This window comes from Hirundo rustica, chromosome 14 (genome assembly GCF_015227805.2).
Source record: "Hirundo rustica isolate bHirRus1 chromosome 14, bHirRus1.pri.v3, whole genome shotgun sequence".
Taxonomy (NCBI): domain Eukaryota; kingdom Metazoa; phylum Chordata; class Aves; order Passeriformes; family Hirundinidae; genus Hirundo; species Hirundo rustica.
In genome coordinates, this window is record NC_053463.1 from 10785380 (window position 1) to 10806019 (window position 20640).

A 20640-nucleotide genomic window follows, 5' to 3' on the forward strand; every position below is an offset into this window, starting at 1 on the left:
CTGCTGATTGTGCCTGCTCCTAATTACATAAATAAAATCACATGTGGGCTTCAGGGGAGTCTGAGCCTCTGGTGCCCCAGCTCTTGGCACCCAGGGACAGCAGCAGTGTTGAGCTGTGTGTCGAGGGAGGGTAGTTGCTGCTAACCTGGCCCTTAGCACTGATTTTAACACCTTTAAAAATGTCTTAAATATGCTTATATTTACTTTTTGATGGATTTTTAAAATATATATATATATATATATATATATTTACTGAGGGTGAATAGCTCCTTATTTAATTAACTGAGTAATAGATTTAATTTAAGTTAACATTAATTAAATGGAGTATTTGTTTAAGTTCTCTCTGGGCTGCTGCCAAGCAGGAAACTTCTATGTACTTCTTTGCAAAAGCCTGGCATAGGCCGTGCTGAGTTCTCTGAGCTGGGGTTTAAAGCCTCCTAGCTGGAGAGGTGGAATTTCCTTTCTCAAGGGGACTGACCTTCCTTCCTCCCCTGCTCGTGGGGCAGGATGGGCCATGCCTGCTTCTGGGAAAGCTCTTGCTGGGACCCTCAGTCCTAGCCGGCTGGGCACCAACCTGCGCTCTCCTGACGGAAGGAGGGAAAATGTCTGCCTCGTGCTTTGGGGAAAACAAAGGATGAGCTAATGCCCTGGCACAAACACGGGTTCCCTTCCATGGGAACTCGCAGCTCGTTGTTTGAGGATTGATTTAATAGCAGAAACATGCTGAATCCTGACAGCTGCTGTGGGTGCACCAGCCGTGAGCTCCGGGTGCTCAGGCAACATTTCACACCCAGATATTGTGGGTTTACACCACAGAAAAACACTGATCTAATTTACTGGGTGAAGAGGTTACACACACAGTGTGTGCACTTGTGTTTACTTTTCCCTGTGATATAATTTGAAAGCAAAGGAGTTTCCTGAGTACTACTGTAACATCTTCAAGCTGTAACCTTTTATGTGAAATTCTCTGCGTATGTCAGATAAATTAGCATCTTCAAGTGAGTTTTGATAGTCCTGGTATATGAAAGAGGCAAAAACAATATTAGGATAAAGGAGGGTAAAAATGGGAATGGAAACTTCAAAATGGTGTTTTCTTCTGTCCAGGAGATTTGCATAATTTGTTCTCATTGAAGGTATATAGAAATTATACTGAAATTATAGCAGTGGGGGTTGGTTTAGGACAAAACAAAATGCTGTTGGATTAAGTGCTACCACAGACATATACTGCGTGATTTTACTTGATAACATCAGTTTCAGTGATGACTGTTAACACAGGTAGGGAAACTGCTGCCTGTGTACTCAGAAGTGCTGAGTGTTTGGAAGCACGGGTGTAGCTCAGTGTTTTTGTTCTTATCCATCAGGAAAAACAGCATATCCTCTTTCATTTTTCCTTGGGTCTCACTTAAGAGCAATTAATTGCTCTTGGAGGTCCCTTGAGTGACCTACTGGGGTGGGAGCATGTGGAGAGAGCCATCCCCAGTGCTGCAAAGAGGGATGCTGGAGGGATGCTCACAGTTGTCCCTCAGGATGATCAGGCAGAAGCAGCTGCTTCCATCCCCTAAAGCAGCTCATGCCACAGAGGGCTGGGAAAGGCTGAGACATGTTTTTGAATCTACCTGAATTTATCTTTTTTTTTATTAATGAGGAAAAACAAAAGGTTGGGAGATTCCAAAACAAACAAACAAAAAAATATCATCCTGTTGCTTTTGCTGTGTTTACTGGTATACCTTACCTTGGCTTTTACAGAAGGAGGTGTACAGACAAGCCATGCTGGTGAAGTAGGCACCTTTTGGTTTTAAGCATGCAATATTTTTGTCACCTGAAGCTCACCTTGTTGACAGTGAAGCTTTCAGTTTCAATTAGCTGTTGATAATGATTATGGAAAGAAAATCACAAAGTGTTATATAGTATCTCTGAAAATGCAGCAATTCCCCAGCTGAGAGAGAGGAGAGTGACAGTAAGCTGGAAAACAAGAAATCAGGATCTAGTCTGCTGGAGTTAAGCTCACCAGGTTTGTCCTGTAAGCCAAACACCAGATGGTGAGTAAAGTGATTCAGAGGAAGCATGGACTGAAGTGGGAAGAGCAGCATCTCTTCTGGGAGAAAGGGGGCAGGCAGGAGGGCAGATGGACACTTTCTGTGATGGTTTCAGGGTTTTTTCCCATCTGTAGTGGATATTACTTTCTGTCAGTGGGAAAGTTAATCCAACAGCAGCCTGTGCATGGCGGACATCAGTCTGACACCTGCACTGAGCAATGCCCTCCTGTTCCTGAGCTTGGAAGGTGACCCTGAACACTGGGATGTAGAAGGACAGCCCTCTCTAGGGTTTAGACTATTGTTGAGCCTAGCTCTAGTGAGGTAGTCAGTCACCTGGCAGGAGCTTGCTGCTGCTGGGCAAAGGAGAAAATTACAAGGCTCTTTCTGCCAAGGCGTTCATACAAAGCTCTCCTCTGTCTTCTGGGTAAATACCTCTTGCACACTTGATGTTAGAAATGTGCTCTCTGCACTGCATCAGGCAAGATAAATGCAAATACATTTTAATCTTGACAGTCTTAGGTAACTTCTTTCCATTGCTGTGGATTTTTAAGAGACTGCTGGGGAGCCAGGTAGGTTAAGGGATAAAGTCCTGGCATTGCAGCTTGAGTCTCTTCTGAGCTCTTTAATTTGCATGAGGGTGCAGCTTCTGCCTGGAGCTGTGGGAGGAAACATCCATCAGAGCCTTGCTTATGGCCATCCACATGGCTGCTCCAAGGTGGAGAAAGGTTACTGCTCTTTGACTTGAGAGGTTTGTCCCTGGGTTAAATGTGTGCTGGCCTTGTGCTATACAGAATCACGGAATGGTTTGGGTTGAAAGGGACCTTAAAACTCATTTAGTTCAACCCCCTCCGACCCCTTTCCATGGGCAGGGACACCTTCCACTATCCCAGGTTGCTCCAAGCCCTATCCAACCTGGCCTTGGACACTTCCAGGGATGGGGCAGCCACAGCTTCTCTGGGCAACCTGTGCCAGGGCCTATCACCTTCACGGGAAAGAATTTCTTCCTAACATTGAATCTAAACCTGCCCTCTGTCAGTGTGAAGCCATTCCCCCTTGTCCTGTCAATGCATGCCCTTGTGCAGTACAGCCTGTCCTGGGAATATGGGTGGGCTGGGGCTCCACCAGGCTCCAGCTTGAGTCATGTTTCATGTGAGCATTGTCTGCAGCCTTTTTACAAAAAGATCATCTGTTTCTAAGAGTTTGGTCTCTTACTTAGACACATCTGAAAAACTAATTTGATATTTAGCTGACAGCTGTGGAAGGAGGGTAGTGAGTAGGATGTGATGGATAAGGTTTTCCTTCAGGCTGTGGTCTACATTTGTTACGATCTGATTTAAACCCAGAAAAGTGAGGAAAGCTAAGTCTCTGTGTATAAACCGGAAGGAACTTTGAAGGCTTAAGATATACCCAAAAACGAGATTAAAACCAAATGAGATTAGATGTTGGTGGCAAAAAATTGGTGTATTTTTTATTTAATAATGAAATAGACAAAGAGGAAAAAAAAAGAGAAAAGAAAGAGAGAAAGAACTAGAAAATGAAGTGTGCGTGGGGGGGTGGGGGGAGAGAGAGAGAGTGACAGGGGTTAGGTGGAAGTACATCACCCATCCAAGGGTCCCAATGGCGTCTCGATGCTCCCTTCTGTCTGGTCTCTTGGTGGTGAGGGTCCCACATCCCATTGCCACACACCAAAGAGTTGAGAATTCCATGGGTTCGCGCACACTTTGGGCAGCTGGGAGCGCCCGGGTGTCTCCGGTGCAGGGCCCAGTTCGGCCCTGTCCCTTGCAGCACCCAGCTCTGGTGCATCCTCTCTGCTGCAGGTCGGGGACCCTTTGGGGCCGTTTCTGGCCGTGTCAGCCCCTCTGCTGTGGGTCAGCTTTCCCCGGGGGAAGGGCCACAGCCGAGCTCCTCTGCACAGCGGGGCACAGCCCCAAAAACCTCTCCTCGGCCCCCGTGGGTGTGAGGGTCTGTGCCAGCCCGGCAGCCCAGAGCCCTGGCCTGGGCTCTCCTCCCTGCAGGGGCTGTGTTTGTGCTTTGTGAATGGCCCCGGTTCCTGCGTTTTATCTTCCTCAGTGCACGGCCCAGGGCCTCGCTCCGAAGGCCTGTTCAGGGTGTGGTGGTATTCTGGCTGTGCAGCTTTGGTAATACAGTTCTAAAAGTCCTTCATGAAAATGTTTAAGTCAAAAACTATAGTCTTTCAGTCTCTGACAACATTTAAAGGGAAGCTTGGCAGAATATTTGAAAACTGTCTTGTAAAATAACCCACACATTCAGTTTATCCAGCCTCAGCAAATTGGACCCGACCTTTTTTCCTTATCTCTTAATCTTCTGAGCTGAGCTAAATAATGGGATCATACTTAATAGAGCTTTTGAAAGTTAGATTGAAGGCTGTTTAGTCTGTAAAAGCAGCATATACACAGAACATCTGAACTGTGCTTATAGGGAAATGTGTGTTAAAATGAATGTAGCTTTTAAAATATATCCTTTTCTCGTAGCTTTGGGAGCAGCCTTTGTCATAAGGGTTCCCCTGGGACTTCTCCTGAGGCTTTTGTTGGAGAATCAATCCTGTTGCTGTGGTTATTGGCCGCAGTATAAATCACTTATTTGCATTGAAATGAAAACTATGCTGTCTGTCCCGTACCCCACCGTGGGGTAATAACAAGATTTCCGTTTCCGGGACTTTTGAACTGGTACCTCAGAGGTGAAGCAGTCATCTTTACTGTTGAAAACCTGGGGGGAAGGAGAGGAGGGACCTGCAGCTGCCTTCTGTGCAGAGGCTGAGTCTTGGCTTGAGGGTGTCAGGATCTACTGGGGTATGTCTTCTGGCTGAATTGCTTGGCACATTTGCATGATAGAGGACTTGCAGTAATGAAGGCAGTAAAACTTCATCCACGGAAAGCTCTCTGCCAGGAGAGGCCAGAATGAGTTGGGTCTCAATTATCCAAGCTTGGAGCAAGGCAGAAAGAAGCCAAAGGAGGGGAGCTGAAGCAGACAGGTTTGTCCTGCTGTTGCTGGATGATGAATGCAGATAACCAAACACGGTCACAAGAGGCACCTCTTCCAGGTGACTCTATGGCTGAGGGATGCTTTACCTCCTGTGCATAAATAGCAATGCTTGTGTCTGTAATTCAGCATTTGGGCAGCAAACATTCAGCTGACACCAGCTCATCATGGTCTTGTTTTGAGAAGAGGGTGAATCTGAAGGACATCCAACAGAAAACTGTTTTGAGCTGAGCCAAACTTGGCCTTCAGCTCTGTTTGAATCTCATGTAGTGTGAGAACAGGACCAGCACACCCAGGATTAAGAAAATAAACAAGATGCAGGCAGTTCCTGTGGGGATGGGCACCCACATCGCAGGGACAGAGCTGCTGCTGGTCCTGTCTGGACAAATCTCCCACCACCATTGCACAAGTAGGCAGATTGAGGGTGGACCTGGGCCTTGGAGGTGTAATTTAGGAGATACTTCCAGCTCTGCAGCTGGTGAGTTTGCTCCCAAGGAAGGTTTCTTAGATACACTGAAACCATCATTACTCGAAGCCCTTCCAAATCATGCTGCAGGTGGAGGGGCTTGCTTGGAGGTGCTAGAAGCCAGTGCTGGCCTATCCAATTAGCAATCTTCAATTTTAATCCCTGGTAGTCTGGAAACAGGAGATTAGTTATTTGTACTTCTGGCCTTTTAAAAGTCTAATTTATAACACATGGAAGTAAATTAATTACTTTGCTTTGGATCAGAATATGAAGTCTGATGTTCTCTGAACATCTGATGTTCTGTGGTCTCTAGAGCGAAGGACTTGCAGATGAAAAACGGTGAGAGAACAAATAGGACATTTTGGGAAATGTATAAGAAAACCAGCCAAGCATGAGAAAACAAATTGGTAGTTTCTGGTTTGTAGGCTAAAAGAATTCTCCTTGGTGAGAGTTCACAGGCCAGCCCTTAAGAAGGGTTTGCAAACTCAGTTTAAGAAAGGCCATAAAAAGCAGGAGGAAAATCCAGCAAAGAAAAACAAGTTAGGCCCTGAAGGATGGAAATTTGAACTGATCTTGAATTTGACAACTGGAAAGAAATCCATCAGGTTCTGGGTTTCTGAGGGTGAATGTGTGTTTTGCACAAAGCGAAGCCTTGCAGAGGTCTCTCAGCCTTTGAGGCAGAGGCGACTGAGCTCTGGTGTGGGAACAGCTTTTTGTGCAACAGAAGGAGCCTCTGGATCTCGATGGATGCTGCTGGGTCACCTGTGGCTTTATAGCATGGCTGAGCAGAGGAAAGGTGAGCATGAACATCCCTCTCACACAGACAGGGAGCTGGTGGCAATTGGGGAAGCCCAGCAGTGCAGGAAGTGCTCTGTTTCTCCCTTCCATCAAGGGCCTCTTTTTGGAGAGTGCCCAAGCAGTAAGTTTTAGCTTTATAGCAACATTTGGACTTGATGTACAAATTGCTGAGCTTAACAAGGACAAAGGGGCGACGCTTTACAAACTACCTTGGATTTAAGCAAGCCCACGGAGATGATGGTCTGGAGGGCCTTTGCTGGAGGTTTCCATTCTGAAAACAGCTGCCAGTCCCAAGCTCCCCAGCAAAGGTCTGGATGGCACCAGTGTGCCGGAGCACGTGAGGTAGAGGAGGGGACCCAGCCCCCTCCTCCAGCCACCCTGGCCTGAGTGTGAATCTGAGCCGTGAAGCCCCGATAATTAAAGGTAATGGCTTTCTACAAGCATTGCTCTCAATGCTGCCAGCCATATGGGCCATTGCTTTTATTCCAAAAAATGTTTATGATCCTTCTTTTCCTCTCTGCATCATGGCTGAGTGTTTTCTTTATTTCTCTTGAAATAATAATCTAAATCTGGGAATTGGGAATCCACAGCTTGCTTGTATATATGTATATTTATATATATATATATATATTTTTTTTTTAAAGAATATAAATTGGGGAACAGTTAAAATTATATTATTCCTGGCAGCAAAATACCTTTTTTAATACACAATTTGAAGTTATTATGTTGGAAGCAGTTTTCCCCATGTGTTTGTGCATGTGTGGTGGAAACTGTGCCAAGAGGGCTCTGGGCAGCTTCTGAGGCTAGGGAAGTTGCTGGGAGCTTGCTGGTAGGAAAAAAATCTCAAAGGCACCATCTTTCAGTTCTTAACTAAGCTTGGTTTTATCAATGGATGTTTTGCCTTAGGAAGAACTGAAGAATTGGACTTTCAAGATCTTTTTCTAGAAGGATCTGTTTTTTCTTGCACTTAGCTGTTTGTTTTTACAAGGTTTGTGAGTGCCAGTGCGTTCTCCTGTGCGCCAGTGATAGATATTTGTTCCTAGTTAGTATTTATTGGATTGTTTTAGTCAAAAATAAGCTTTGTTTCAGGGCCCCACAATATTCACTTTATTTGTTCACAGGATGGTATTTTGTTTCCCTGCTTGGTTTTTCATCAGCTTCAATCTACTGAAAAGCTGGTGGAAGGCAGCTGTCTTGGGGAGCGCCCTAAAACAAATTAAACCAGGTTAAACAGATTCCAGCCTCTTACACAGCATCTATGTCTTTCATCAGTCCAGGCATGTTTGTGACTCACATGGCTGGAAATAGCAGCCAACGAGTGTTCATGGGCTGTGTCCAGCTTCCTGCTGCTTTTCCCAATTGCTGGAGTTAGCTCCTCTCCCCATATTGAGTTTTTGCAGGTAAAGCCTGGCTCAGGTGACATTAGCAGTAGGTATTGCTTGGTTTATGGGTGTGGATGGGACTGACTAATAACACACCCGTATATGTAGAATTCCATGTGTGTGGAATAGCACATAGGTAATGTTTGACATTGGTAAAATTGTAAAATAATGGGGAAAATTAATGGTTTAATGGTGTCTGAGTTCCTGACTTGAGGTCATATGACAGAAAGATTTCCACAGTTTATCTTAGTACTTAAAAAGCAAATGGAAATGTGAATACCAAGCTGAATCCTTGACTGATGTATTTCTCACACTGTAAATTACTGATCTTATTTGGGGAGAAAACCTCTCTAAATGAATGTGGATCTGTATGGACAAAGGTAGCTGCAAGTAAAAATCCCAGGACTGGTCCCTTGGCCTCAGGTGTTGCCCAACCTGCACATGGAACTGCCTAGCATGGGTTTATCTGGTTTTGCTGATAGAAATAGAAGGGAGGGCCCTGAAGTCAGGAGCACAGCAGGTGCCCTCAGCATGGTGGAACGTGGAATAAGAAGTAGACCCACAGCCTTTCTTTTAAAGAAATAGCAAATATGCTTTTAAATATAAAATAAATGCAGGAAAATAAATGCAGAATATTTGGCAATGGCTCACCATGGAAGAACAGCAAATTCATTTGGTTGGGGACCAAAGGGAGCAGTGTAGATTCAGTACAATTTAACTGCAGGTCAAGCCTGAATTTTCCTTTTCCCGCTGTACATCCCTGTTTTCCGCAGCACACGTAAAATGTTACTACTGCAAACTGCATGTCCCAGCACAGCCTCTCCATGTACATTACACACCATAAATCTCAGGTTTTCTGCTTCCTTTCTCTTTAGGACAGTGGCCCTGCCCAGAACAGGAGGTCGATGCCCCATGGATCTGGGGGCAGCCCCATGGACAACAAGCAGATGCTGAACATGCAGCATCACCAACCAACCCGGCTCTATGCGAACAACAGCTCTGAGGTGGCGCTTCCAGGCCAGCTGAGCGGACTCCACATCTCTCCTGCCCACAGGTAGGACCAGGGCAGGGCTTGCTCTCTGCATCTGCTGCTGTTCCTGCAAGTGAAGGTTCAGGGAGTGCACAGAAGCTGTCGTGCTTCTGAAGCTCCAGAGATAATGGAATCTTAGACTCACTTCAGTTGGAAAGACCTTCGAGACCATCCTCTCTAACCACTGACCTAACTCTGCCAAGTGCATCAAGATGCTGGGCTCTATTGGTGTAGGTGGGAGAAAAAAAAAAAAAACTAACCAAACAAACAAAACAAAGCAAAAATAAAAAAGGTCTGAAGACACCAATTTCTGAACAAAATGGCCACAGCTACATAAGTAGCAACTGCAACATTGAATTGAAGCTTGTGATGTTGAAGCAATGCTGATTTCTGTTAAGATCGTTCTTCTGCTGATGTGAGTAGGTAGATTAATGGCCCCTGGGTATGGTCCCCGAGCTGGGATTAATGCCAAGGAAGACAAGAGGAGGAGAGGTTTAAATTGGATAATAGCAAAAATTTCTTCACCAACAAGATTGTCAAGCCCTGGCACAGGCGGCCCAGGGTGATAGTGTGGAGTCACCATACTTGGAGGGACTTAACAGACGTGGATGTTTCTCTTGGGGATATGGTTTAGTAGTGGCCTTGGTCGTGCTGGGGGAATGGTTTGTCTTGATGATCTTAGAGGGGTTTTCTAATCTAAACAGTTCCATGGCTCTTTGTCACAGACAACAATATTTTGTTTTTTCAAAGTGTCTCCAAGGCAGGATGGAGGGTGCTGCCCTCCCTAGGAGTGGGGATCACCTAGCCACAGAGCCAGGAGCCAATACTTACCCTGGAAGCTGGAGATATTGGCTGAAAAGATGAACTCCAGTAACTAGGATGTTTATAAGTGTAAGATTTGCTCAGTGCAGCTGTCCGGGAGGCTGAGAAATAAATAATGCTCCTGGGAAAGAAAAGGCTGTTGTGTAGCCAAGAATGGTTTGGTGAATAACTCAGACTTTGAGACAAGCCAGGTTGTGGACTGGGATGCTTTCAAATGGCTTATGAGGATCTTGATTCATGTTCCTCCAAACTGGCAAAATATCCTGCAAGAAAGTAATATCTGTATCACTTGCAAAAAGAGTTTACAGCTCGGGACCTCTGTGTCTGCGTGAATCTGTATTTCAGCAGTGCAGCTGAAGACTGCTTATTCCCTTCGCTGCTCCAGTAAAGTTATTGAAGTTGGAAAGAGGAGAACTGCATAAAAAAATACAGAGAACAAAATCTGGTGTTATCTGCAAATGAGCCTAAAGCCAGGACATTCACTTGGGTCTTTGAGTAGAATTGGAGAAGGAGCACATTTTCTTTGAATTGGAGTGCATTTTCTTTGATGAGGCTGGGCTGGTGTCATGGTTTGACACTGGCCAAGTGCCAGGCACTATGAAAGTTTGCTTACCCTGTCTCACTTTCAGCTAGGCAGAGGAGAGGGGGAAAAAAAAAATTAATGAAGGGCTCATGAGTTGAGATGAGGACTGGGAGGAAACTCTAAGGGTAAAACAGGATCAAATTTAAAGGTATAAAGTAAATGTATTATTAACAGAGTCAGAGGAGAATAATGAGAAGTAAAATAAGCCTTTTAAACACCCCTTTTTTCTGCCCAGCCCTTCCCTCCTTCCCACTGACAGCACAGGGCATGGGGGTTTTGGTCCATTCAAGATCTTCCTCTGTTGGCTCAAGGAGAGGAGTCTGTTCCCTGCTGTGCCCTGAGTCCCTCCCACAGGCAGTGTTCCCAGAACTGTTGTGGCGTGGGTCACTCACCATGGGGTGCAGTTCTCTAAGGACAGGCTCCTCTAGTTTGGAAGCAAGGCCCCTCTCTCTCTATCTCTGGAAGCAGGGGCCCTCTCTCCATTCGGGTCTCCCACCGGATCACAGCTTTCCCTGGCATCCAGCCGCTCCGGCATGAGCACTTTTCCCATGGGCTGTGGGTGGATCTCTGCATCCCCCGTGGACTGCATACATTACAGGGGAACATTACAGTTTGTTTCACCATAGTCTTCACCACAGCTTGCAGAGAAATCTCAGCTCCAGCTTGGAGCACCTCCTCCCCCTCTTTGTTTGCCCCCTGACCTCGGTGCCGCCATGTTTTCCCTCACATGTCCTCACTTCCTCCTCTTCTCTGACCAGAAGAAAAGCTGCTGCTTAGAGATACCATTGCAAACAAACTCCACTAATTCAAAGATTCCTGCAGGATCCCGCAGCACCTAGAAGTCGATTTTATCTAGGTTCTGCATTGGGCCCGAGGAGCTCACCTGAGTCGGGAGTTTCCACTGTTCCAGGCGGCCACGCCGTCATTGTGCGGGCAGCGGTGGCCGCTGCGCTGGAGCTGTTTAACACCTCTCTCCATGGCAGGGCACCGGGAAGGAGCAGCCACCACCGCCCCTGCCCCTCTGCCCGCAGCGCGGCTGCCGAGGCGTGGCCAGGCAGGCAAGGCCCGGCAAGGCTCGCTGCAGGCCGTGCCGAGATGGCAGCAGCCGCGGTGCATCGCCACACGCAGTGCCGGGCATGGCCCCCGGCAGCGGCGCTTCGCCACTCTGGAAAAAACTGCCTGTGCTGTTTTGATTTTCTTCTTAAATATGTCATCACAGAGCCATTACCAGCCTCTTGAAGTGGGCCAGCAGCATGTCTATCTTCAGAGCCATCAGAGATTGGTTTTGTCTGATGTGGTGGAAGCCTCTAGCAGCTTCTCACAGAGCTACCCTTGTGCACCCCTGCTACCAACAAACCAGGCTGTGCCAAATTAACGCAGCTGGCCAAAACCTGCCCTTTCCCACTGGAAATGTGTGAATTGATGTAGGAGTGAACTGTAGAGGGTAGAGAAGCACGTGGAGCACACACGCGGGGTTTGGGCTGGCTGGGAGTCACGGGGATGGGTCTGTGGCTCAGCACCACCACCCAGGCTGGCCCTCACCTCCCGCAGGGAGCAGAGCTGCTGGGGAGTCACTACCAGAATATGGAGCTCTTGCTTTCTTTGAAAGTGACTTTTGTCTGGAGGTTTTTTCTCTTTCTTTCTTTGAAAGTGGATGTTATTTCTTTTGTTTATGTAAGTAGATGTGAATATAATACTGGTGGAGAAAATTATCTAGATGATGGCTAAAGTAAGTGAAGCTGATGGAGTTCAGGGCTCTTGCTAATTTTATTAGTTTTATAATGACCTTCATGACCTGCTCTATAAAAAGGAAGAGGAGCCCCTTCCCCTGGAGCTGTGCCTGGGGCCTCCGGAGTACAACAGCACTTGGACTCAGCTCTTCTCAGCAGGACATTTAAGCATGTACCTGAAATATTTTTGATTCCAGACCATGCTTTTCATGTTTTTGATGTATTGGACTGGAATGATGGTTTAAATTGCTATCTGTCGTCTGTGCATCCCAAATGCTCCTCATACAGACCAGGAACAGCTCCAGGCTGAAGGGGGATTACAGGGCAGCCCCAGTGTCCCCCTCCCTGGTGAGGTGGTTTTCTCAGTTAAGCTGTGGTCTGTGTTTGTGATGTACCTACAGTAACACCAGCTTCACAGGAGGCACTTGTGGGTGTTGGGGGGTTTTGCTGTCCTGCCTAGCACACTCTCTCCAGATGACCTTAACAAGGAGCGGGTGCATGCTCTGGCCCTACATAGCTAAGGGCATGCCTGCTGAAATGCATATTTTTCCCATTTTTTCAATAAATTCCACAGGTGGCAAAGCAATTCACAGCATTTGCAAGCAGCTGCCCTCTTTCCTGAAGGCATCTGGTAACTGGGCCAGCTCTTGTTATGTTGCTCAATTGGAGCCCAACAGGGAACAAGTTTAACCTCCTTGGTTCAGCAACTGTTCCTGGGCCAGACATACCTCCAGGCAGGGAAACACATGGGAACAGAGGTGCTTAATTGAATCTGTGGGAATGTGGAGATTTCAGTACCTCCCTGATGAGCTGACAGTAGCTGTTTCTGTTTGACTGGAGCCTTTCTTTCTTTTCTTTAAACCAGCATTGACCCTGTGAAGTCTCTCCCACGGAACAGAAATGGGATTGATGTGGAGTCGGATGTCTACAAGATGCTTCAGGATTATGAAAAGCCTGTTTCAGAGCCCAAGCAGTCTGGATCCTTCCGGTACTTACAGGGCATGTTGGAGGCCAGTGAGAATGGTAAGGAGGTTGGCACCCAAGCACCCTCCTGTGAGACCACCAGGATGGCAGGTTTCAAATCAGTGTTTCACATACTCCTGCTTACCAAACTTTGTGGCTGACTTGAGCACCGTGTGAAAGCTGAATGTGTAAGCAGTGTGGCAGCTGTTTTCTGAGATGGTTTATGAAATGTGATGGCCTTAAGTGGTTGTGTAAGATCACTGTAGGAGAGCCTGGTCTGGTTAAGTAAATGGCATTTGCATAAGGATGTGGGATGGTCCTCAGCAAGCTAAGGATAGAGATCAGGAGCTCTTGGCTCACTTCTCAGATCTGTCGCAGCTTTCTGCCCATGTCGCTAATACATTAAATAATAAGATCCTCAATCTATTCACTTCAGGCTTTTTTATTTTTATTTGCCTTTCAGCGTTAAGTCTATTGGAGCTTTTATGTCCAAATTTTTAGGCTTTGCTTTTCACTCTTACACGGCAAGACTCGTCCTTCTGTTCCCTTCCAAGGGCCCCATACTCCAATCATTGTGAATCCAGGAACATATATTTATTTTATGGGAAAATGCTAACTGCTGTAAATCTCATTATGGAGTCATGAGAGGTAGCAAGTTGGGCTGTTACACTTCAGTTTCTGTTTGTCTAAAATGTTAGAGAAGTCTGTTCTTTGACTAGAACAATGTTGGTTCTTGCTTCACAAGAGGCACAATTGCAGGTAACTTCGGATCGTCGTGGAATTCCACCAGTATTGGTTTTCTCAGTGGGACTGAGCTGTAGTTGCAAAGCATGAGATAGGATCAACCTCAGAAGCACTGGGTATATTATTATATTTTATTACAGCCCCTGAATTGGCAGGAAAACTGATGTTAAATACAGGCCCCAGTTGGGCCTTCAGGTCCTTCAAGACCTCCAAAGAGCAAGGACAAATCTGGTGCTTCGCCAGTCTTCTCATTAGGAAGAAGCAAATGGGAAGTGACTGTGTTAATCCCAATTAGTAATGCTGCTGCCTTCCTCCCTTCTCTGTGCCAGGGAAAGAGAATAAAACTCAAGCTTTGCCGGTTTACTCCTGCCTCCCCCTGCATCCTGCAGCCCTGGCTGGCAGAAATCCAGTGCTAGTAGGGAGGAAAAAAAAGGCTGTGGACTGGGGGAATGGGGAACAAAGAGGTGCCAGGACAAGTCTCCACACCCTGGGACAGTCCAGCCAGTCCTGGATGTGTGCTCATCAGCATTCTCTTGGACCTAGCCCATCACTAGTGCAACACCACGTGTTTTTCTGGAGCCTCAGAGGCTGCTTTTGGGTACCAGCCAGTATGGGACAGGCTGGAGCAGTCACTGTCACCTGGGTTCTACGTTCTCCCTCTCAGTAGTGTGGAGGGGAGTGCGACTGCCTGCAGGCAGAGCCTCACTTACCCCTTGGTCATTCCAATGCTGTTTATTTCACAAGGGATGAGAAATTAGGTGAAAAGCATCTCTGCTTGGCATGAAGCTCTGTGATGTTCCAGCACATTTTCAATCCCAAGTGTTCCTGCTGGGTTTGTTTTACAGCTGCCACCCCTGCTCCTTTTTCCTTAAGCCTAAAATTACACATTTTGACCTGAGCCTGCTCTGCATTGTCCTTTTAAAGTCAAGCTCTCCTCTCCCAAGGAGCTGAATGTCTTGGACAACAACCTGTTTTATAATGAATGTGTTTCCACTGGAAGCATTTTAGCCCTATCCCACACCCTTAGGGAGCAATGCTTTGTGCTGGGGTGGAGGCTGGAGGAATGGCAGTGCCCACCTTCATGGGCACCCATGACCTAGAAAGGACAAATACTCCAGCAGTAACAGGGATGGCATGGTTGAGGTTGTGGAGCTAAAGCAATTTGCTGCCTTGCTGAAGACCATAAATCACCATGAGACTGGGCTGCTAAATAGAAGGAAATTATACACAATTCAGGAAGATGGGAAGCAGCCTTCTCTGCGGGGTTCATTTTGCTGTAAAATCCCCTTCTTTTTTTTTTCCCCCTTCTTTTTTAAGCAGCTTCTCCAAGCACTCTGCATGAGAGGCAGTGACAGCTTAACTGTTAAATGTTGGCAGATGAGTATGTCTAGTCCAAGCATGCTGTGTCTCATGCTGGGGGAAGCCAGCAGCTTGAGCAGTTGGTTCAGTTTATTCCCAGCAAGGCAGCGGAAGGATTCAACAAGGGGTTTGGCTGGGGCCAGCTGAGCACTGGGGAAACTCCTGGGGTGAAGTAGCCCTGCTCTGCTCTTGGGCAGGCACTCTTGCATGTGTGAAAGTTCTTGGCATTGCCAAACACTGTATTGTGTTTTGGGGAGGTGGGGTCTGGTGGGAAGTTTGTCCTTTTGGTTTTACCCACTGGCTGGAACTGGCAGCGTTGGCCTCTGTGTCAGAGCCATGGCCTGGAGAGGGCAGCTGTGGTGTGAAGGTGCCTGTGCACCCCAGGGCATGAGTCAGGTGTGCACCCTCCTTCCCACCAGGGCCCAGGACAATAAACACTCCTGAGACACACTGGATGGGGAGGAGGGGTCTCTCCATGGGAGGAAACTTTTCTGAGTAATGCCCTTCAAAATGTATCTTACCTTGTGACCCTGCCCAGGGTCTGTGAGCAACCAGCACTGATGATGTATCAGGCTTCAGGTGCTAAAAGTTCCCTTTAGGAAAGGCAGAGACATTCCTGGAGCCATGGGAAGAGCTTACCCTGGATTTTGCTCAGAAGTTGCCAAAACTGGCACAGAGTATGTGAAAATAACTCTGTCAAAAAGTGCTTGTGTCCTACTGAGACCTTCTGGGCATCAGGGCTTGGAGCACATGTTTACAATGGACCCTGGATTGAAACACCTTGGCAGATCAGGGAGTGTGGTAGATTAGAACTCTGGAGAATGACTTGTTCATCCAAGAGCTCCTCTGCTGCTTTTTCAAACTGTGAGCCAGCTGGTCCTTCTTTGTGAGCTTTTCTTTCCTATGACCTTAGGCAATCACAGGGGAGCTGTAGATCAGTACATGCCAAACAGACCAGTTGTCAGCTGTGGAAAATCATGCAGTCAATACTGGAAGCTTTTAAGTATCCCAAGGGCTGGCAACAAGCATGTTGGTGTTCAGAATCAGAGGGCAGATGGTAGATGATCTGTAGGGAATGGGAGCAACAACACTGAAAACTCTGCTATGATATTTTTCATACGCACAAAATCTTCATTGCTTCCTTTCCCATTGTTGGACCTTTGTGAACGGAGGCCTTATCTTCTATCACAGTATTTTGGTTTAGATTATTTGAGCTTAAATACGTTCTCTAGGAAGAAAAGTGCATGTGATTCTATTATTGTTTGGTTCATTTTGCCTCATTCTGTGAAGTTCCTTCATCTACGTCTCCTTGACAGATGATGGATCTACTAAATGTACCTGCAATATTGGTGTGATGGAACTGATGGAACCTTTTTGTTGTTGTTGTTGTTGTTGGGGGGAAGCTTTGCTGAGCTCTTCACTATTTAGGATTCCAAACTCAGTAAGTAGTATTACAGCCAGATTAACCTCTCATCTCTAGATCACAGCTGCTTTGTATTATCACAAAGGTCCATATCTGTTGAGCTGGTGCTGTCCTGGAATTTCCAAAGAAGTTGCAGGTCCTGTTATGACAGGCAAATTCATCTGACTCCATAAGGGGAAAGGGAGAAAAAAAAAAAAACAGGAAGAAGAAGAAAGAAGAGGAAAAAACAGCCCTGACAGGCTGAGTTTTCAATCTGTGTCTTTATAATTCTTGGCAGGTGAAAAACTCGACAAACTGAGCAACCCTCGAAACATCAAGTCCCCAGTGCCAAAGCTTGGTGGTCCCATGTCTGGGCTGCAGATGCTTCCCGAGTGCACGCGCTGCAGGAATGGGATCGTGTAAGTGTCGGGCCTCAGCGAAGCCTCCGGTGCAGTGGGGACGGTGACACTGGGACATGGCTGCGTTGGGTCCTGCCAGGCGCGTGGGTTAGAATTTATAGCAGAATACGTCGAATCCCTTTCTGGTTTTTTTTAACCATATCTAAACCTGAGCAATAAATATGGTTTGGATTGTCCCTTTTAAGGGAATCTCGCAAGGGATGATTTATGGGATGGTTTGTGCCCTGCTTATCATAGTAGCTGCCCAGGGACTATGAATAGCACCACGGCACCAGCACTCCTTCACTGCCTTACAAGGGTTGCTGGGAGAAGCACCTTGAGTGTTGAGAAGAATAGAGCTGTTTGTTTGTTGAAGAGTTACTCTCTGACAGATGAATGCTTATTTCAGAAAGTATAGGTGCTTTTCTGCGTTTTTCTGTTATAATTTATGACCTGTTGTAGTTTATGTTCTGCTGTAATTTGCATCCTGCTCAAGCCAAATTTGAGTGTGAGCTGTGTAAATGCCTGCAACCGTGTTCTTGCTGGTGCTGTGAGTTGAGGGTCTCTGCTCCACAAGTCATAGTGCCTGCAAATGCACAGCCCCAGTCCTTGCAGGATGCTGTCTCCTGATTTTCAGATCCAGGCTGAGTGTAGATATTTAAGGCTCTGTTTTGCATCAAGCTGTGGAGCAGTGCTGCTGGGTGTGGAGCATCCCTTCCCTACAGCAGAAGCGTAGTGAAGCCACGCCTGGAGTGAGGTGGTAGCTTGGGTGGGCTGAGAACCCCTGATAACACCCTTACATGTCCCTGCATGCTGCTTTCCTCCACTTACTCTGTTTTACTTGAGGCAGCAGGAAAAGCCGTTTGTGCTCGTTCTTTCTCCACCTCACTTGAGCTTTCCCGATCTCTCCCAGGGGCACCATCGTCAAGGCTCGGGACAAACTCTACCACCCCGAGTGCTTCATGTGTGACGACTGTGGCCTCAACCTGAAGCAGAGAGGGTATTTCTTCATCGAGGAGCAGCTGTACTGCGAGACGCATGCCAAGGAGAGGGTTAAGCCCCCCGAAGGATATGACGTGGTGGCTGTTTATCCAAACGCCAAAGTTGAACTCGTCTAAAGCCGGGCTGTGCTCTGGAGAGGTCGGGCGGCCGTGCGCCCACCCACGTCCTGCCGGCTGCGAGCAGTGGGGCTGGAATCAACCCCGAATACCAAAGCCCAAGTTAAAATGCCTTTTCTAGATAAAACCGTTTACACTTGGGATCTCCGGGGAATGGTGTTGAAAGCATTCAAACAGGTTTTGCCCTTCTTTTTGACACTCTGCTTTTTGCTGTGTTGGGTTATTAGTCTGTGCTGTAATCTTATCCAAGATCTGTGTAAATATTGATTAATTCTCTACTTGCTTTCATATAAAGCCTGTATTCCTTTTTTTTCTTTTTTTTTTGTGCCCTCCTCCTACTGAAGATGTGTTAAAAGATGTTTTAAAAGCTCAAAGAAAATAAGGCACTTTAACAAAAGAAGCTGTCTCTTATGTCCTGACCCTAATTTCCTGTCCTGTGGCTGCCCCAGTGATAAAAAACAACCTCTGAGAGTCAGGATGATACCAGTGGATGCCTCACTCAGCTGTGTCCCAACAGATGTGCCAAGGAAGGGTGGTCTCCTAAAACAGTAATTATAGTGAAACTCTGTGGACCAGGGCAACTGCATTTGAGGCTGACAAGGACTGATTCGAGTTCTTAACGTATCTCCCCACTGAGTGTGTGATGAGGGTTTTTTCTTCCTTCTTCTAATTCAATTGTTTTGTCATCTAATCACTCAAGCACACATTGAAAGGACACTGCAGTAGTCTGGAGCACCCTTTGATTATCCTCTCCTCCTAAATTTCTGCCCACAGCTGCCTCTGCTTTGGCCATTGTGACTATTCCCCAGTTTTTGCTATAATTTTGCCATCCTTTATTTCTGGATCCTCAGATTGCTGCTATCTGGGTCTGCCTCCCAGCAGTGAGGGGATGTTAAAATCCCTCCAGGAACTTAGGGAATAACTGGAGCTTGGGTGAGTCCCAGGTCCCAGGGCAACAGGATTGTATTTATACCCATCTCCCAAGGCTGTGCTTTCAGCCAGCTCCATCATCTACTTTATTTGACAGGGGAAAGATTTTGTAGATCTTGAAATGTTTCTTTGTTAGAGAAATGTGGATTTTCTCATGCTAGTGCTTAGAGAAAGGGGAGAGAGAGAGAGTTGAGTTGCTCAGCTGTTGGGTACTGGTGTGCAAGGTGATGGGAGCTGTGTCACTGGTGCCATGAGGTTACTTCTGCTTTGCAACAGCCCCACTCTTCTTCCTCCTCACTTTGAGAGAGGAAGGATGTAGGGGAGAAAAAGAAATGCTTATGCTTGCTTACCTTCCATGGAAAAGGAAAAAAAAGAAATGGGGTGATGGTCAAAGCCTCCTGGCTCTCTATAAGAGGGAAAATTGGGAATTGGAGGAGAGTTGGGAGCATGATCCTAGTTGGGGCTGAGTAGTTAATTTCTTCCTACAGGTTCTGCACCCCAGAAGGGATTTTTGGGTGTTACTGGTTTACATTTAGACTACTTCATGCAGTGCCTCACAGGGACACAACAGTTCCTGCCCTTGCTCTGCAGCCTCCCAGCACCCCAGGCTCCCTCCAGCTTGGTACCATAGGGATGCTGGCTGTGTGCATTCCTGCTAGCAGCAGAACATCCACCTCCCCCTCCTTCTGCCACCAGGAATTTTTAATTATTAAAGTACAAGAAACATGGAAATTTTCATCACAGTGCTGAACCATGTTTTTCTTGTATTTGTGTGGCCTTGCTTGGTCAGTTGGACCCTCTGAAGGGGGACTGTTTGGAACAAGTGTAAATGAGGAGACATGGTAATCAGATGGGAAGCATTACTGCCCTGGTTTGCAGGACTGGACTTGGAGCTCCTTAGGTTGCTCTTGTTAGAAACATTTATTCTGAATCCCTCTGTTATCCTTATACATTGCTGGTTTGAGCTTTGGTGCCCGTAGCTTGAGAGTTCAGGCTTCACCCAAATCCAGACTGAATGCAGCATGGCTGCATGGTGGAAGACTCATTACATCAATGGCAGAGGATGCCTTTCCCTGGTTTCCAGGCAGACAGTTGGAGCTGCCAGTGGTGCTGTTTGTCACTCCCTGGGGTTCTTGTCCCCATTTGACTCCACCTGCATGGTGGCCATGGCCGGCAGGAGTCTGCAGCCCTGATACAGGGAACACCAAGAAGTTCATAAGTTGGTTCATTGCCCTCATTTTAAACAGCCAGCTGAGCAGACTCCTGCCAGGGCACCCTTGGTGGTCTTGCTTGGCTGCCACACTGGTACAGCACTGGGAATGCTGGGCACGGAGCTATTCTTTTAATTTGATCCCAAGTTCCCTCAAATCAGTATTTCCACGTGGCATCTCATGATACCCTTTCTTAGGAGTAATCAGTTCACCTGGTCCCCCTGCAGAGTTTGGAGCTGCCTCACACAGGCCCATCCCAGGGCACCCCAGGGCTTCAGGCCACCCTGTTCCTGTTGTGGGGCTTGCAGGAGCAGCCACAAGCGAGCGTCGCCTTTTCTGTCACCAGATAATGCTGTTAAACTGTAAAATCTGGGGAGGGTGCTGTTTGTATGAAACAAAAAATAAAATTGTATTATGGGTTTTGTCTCACATCACTTGGCCTTTGCCTGGTCCATATGTGTGGGGGTCCTCTGGCATCCAGGTGAGAGGACTCTGGATAAACTTCAAAAAGCATCTTGGAGATACACTTGCATCTCCAGAGAATTGCTAATGTGAATTGCTTTTCACATTTCACTGAGAGCTTGTTTGAGGTTTGACCTGTGTTTTGGGGGGAGATGGTGTGGGGGTTTTTTGAGACCTTCCTGGGATCCTGCATCCTATCAGGTGTG

The 20640-nt window shown here is 46.8% G+C and overlaps 1 protein-coding gene across 2 annotated transcripts in view; it reads left to right on the forward strand.

Moving 5' to 3' along the window:
* PDLIM4 (PDZ and LIM domain 4) overlaps positions 1-20403 on the forward strand; it is a 47484-nt gene extending 27081 nt beyond the window's left edge. For both annotated transcript variants that reach the window (XM_040078466.1, XM_040078465.2), the window contains 4 exons: positions 8558-8736; positions 12713-12870; positions 16614-16734; positions 17627-20403. In XM_040078466.1, coding sequence (XP_039934400.1) covers positions 8558-8736; positions 12713-12870; positions 16614-16734; positions 17627-17831 — 663 coding nt within the window. In that variant the 3' untranslated portion in view covers positions 17832-20403. The remainder of the gene's footprint in view (positions 1-8557; positions 8737-12712; positions 12871-16613; positions 16735-17626) is intronic.
* Positions 20404-20640: the final 237 nt, after the last annotated feature.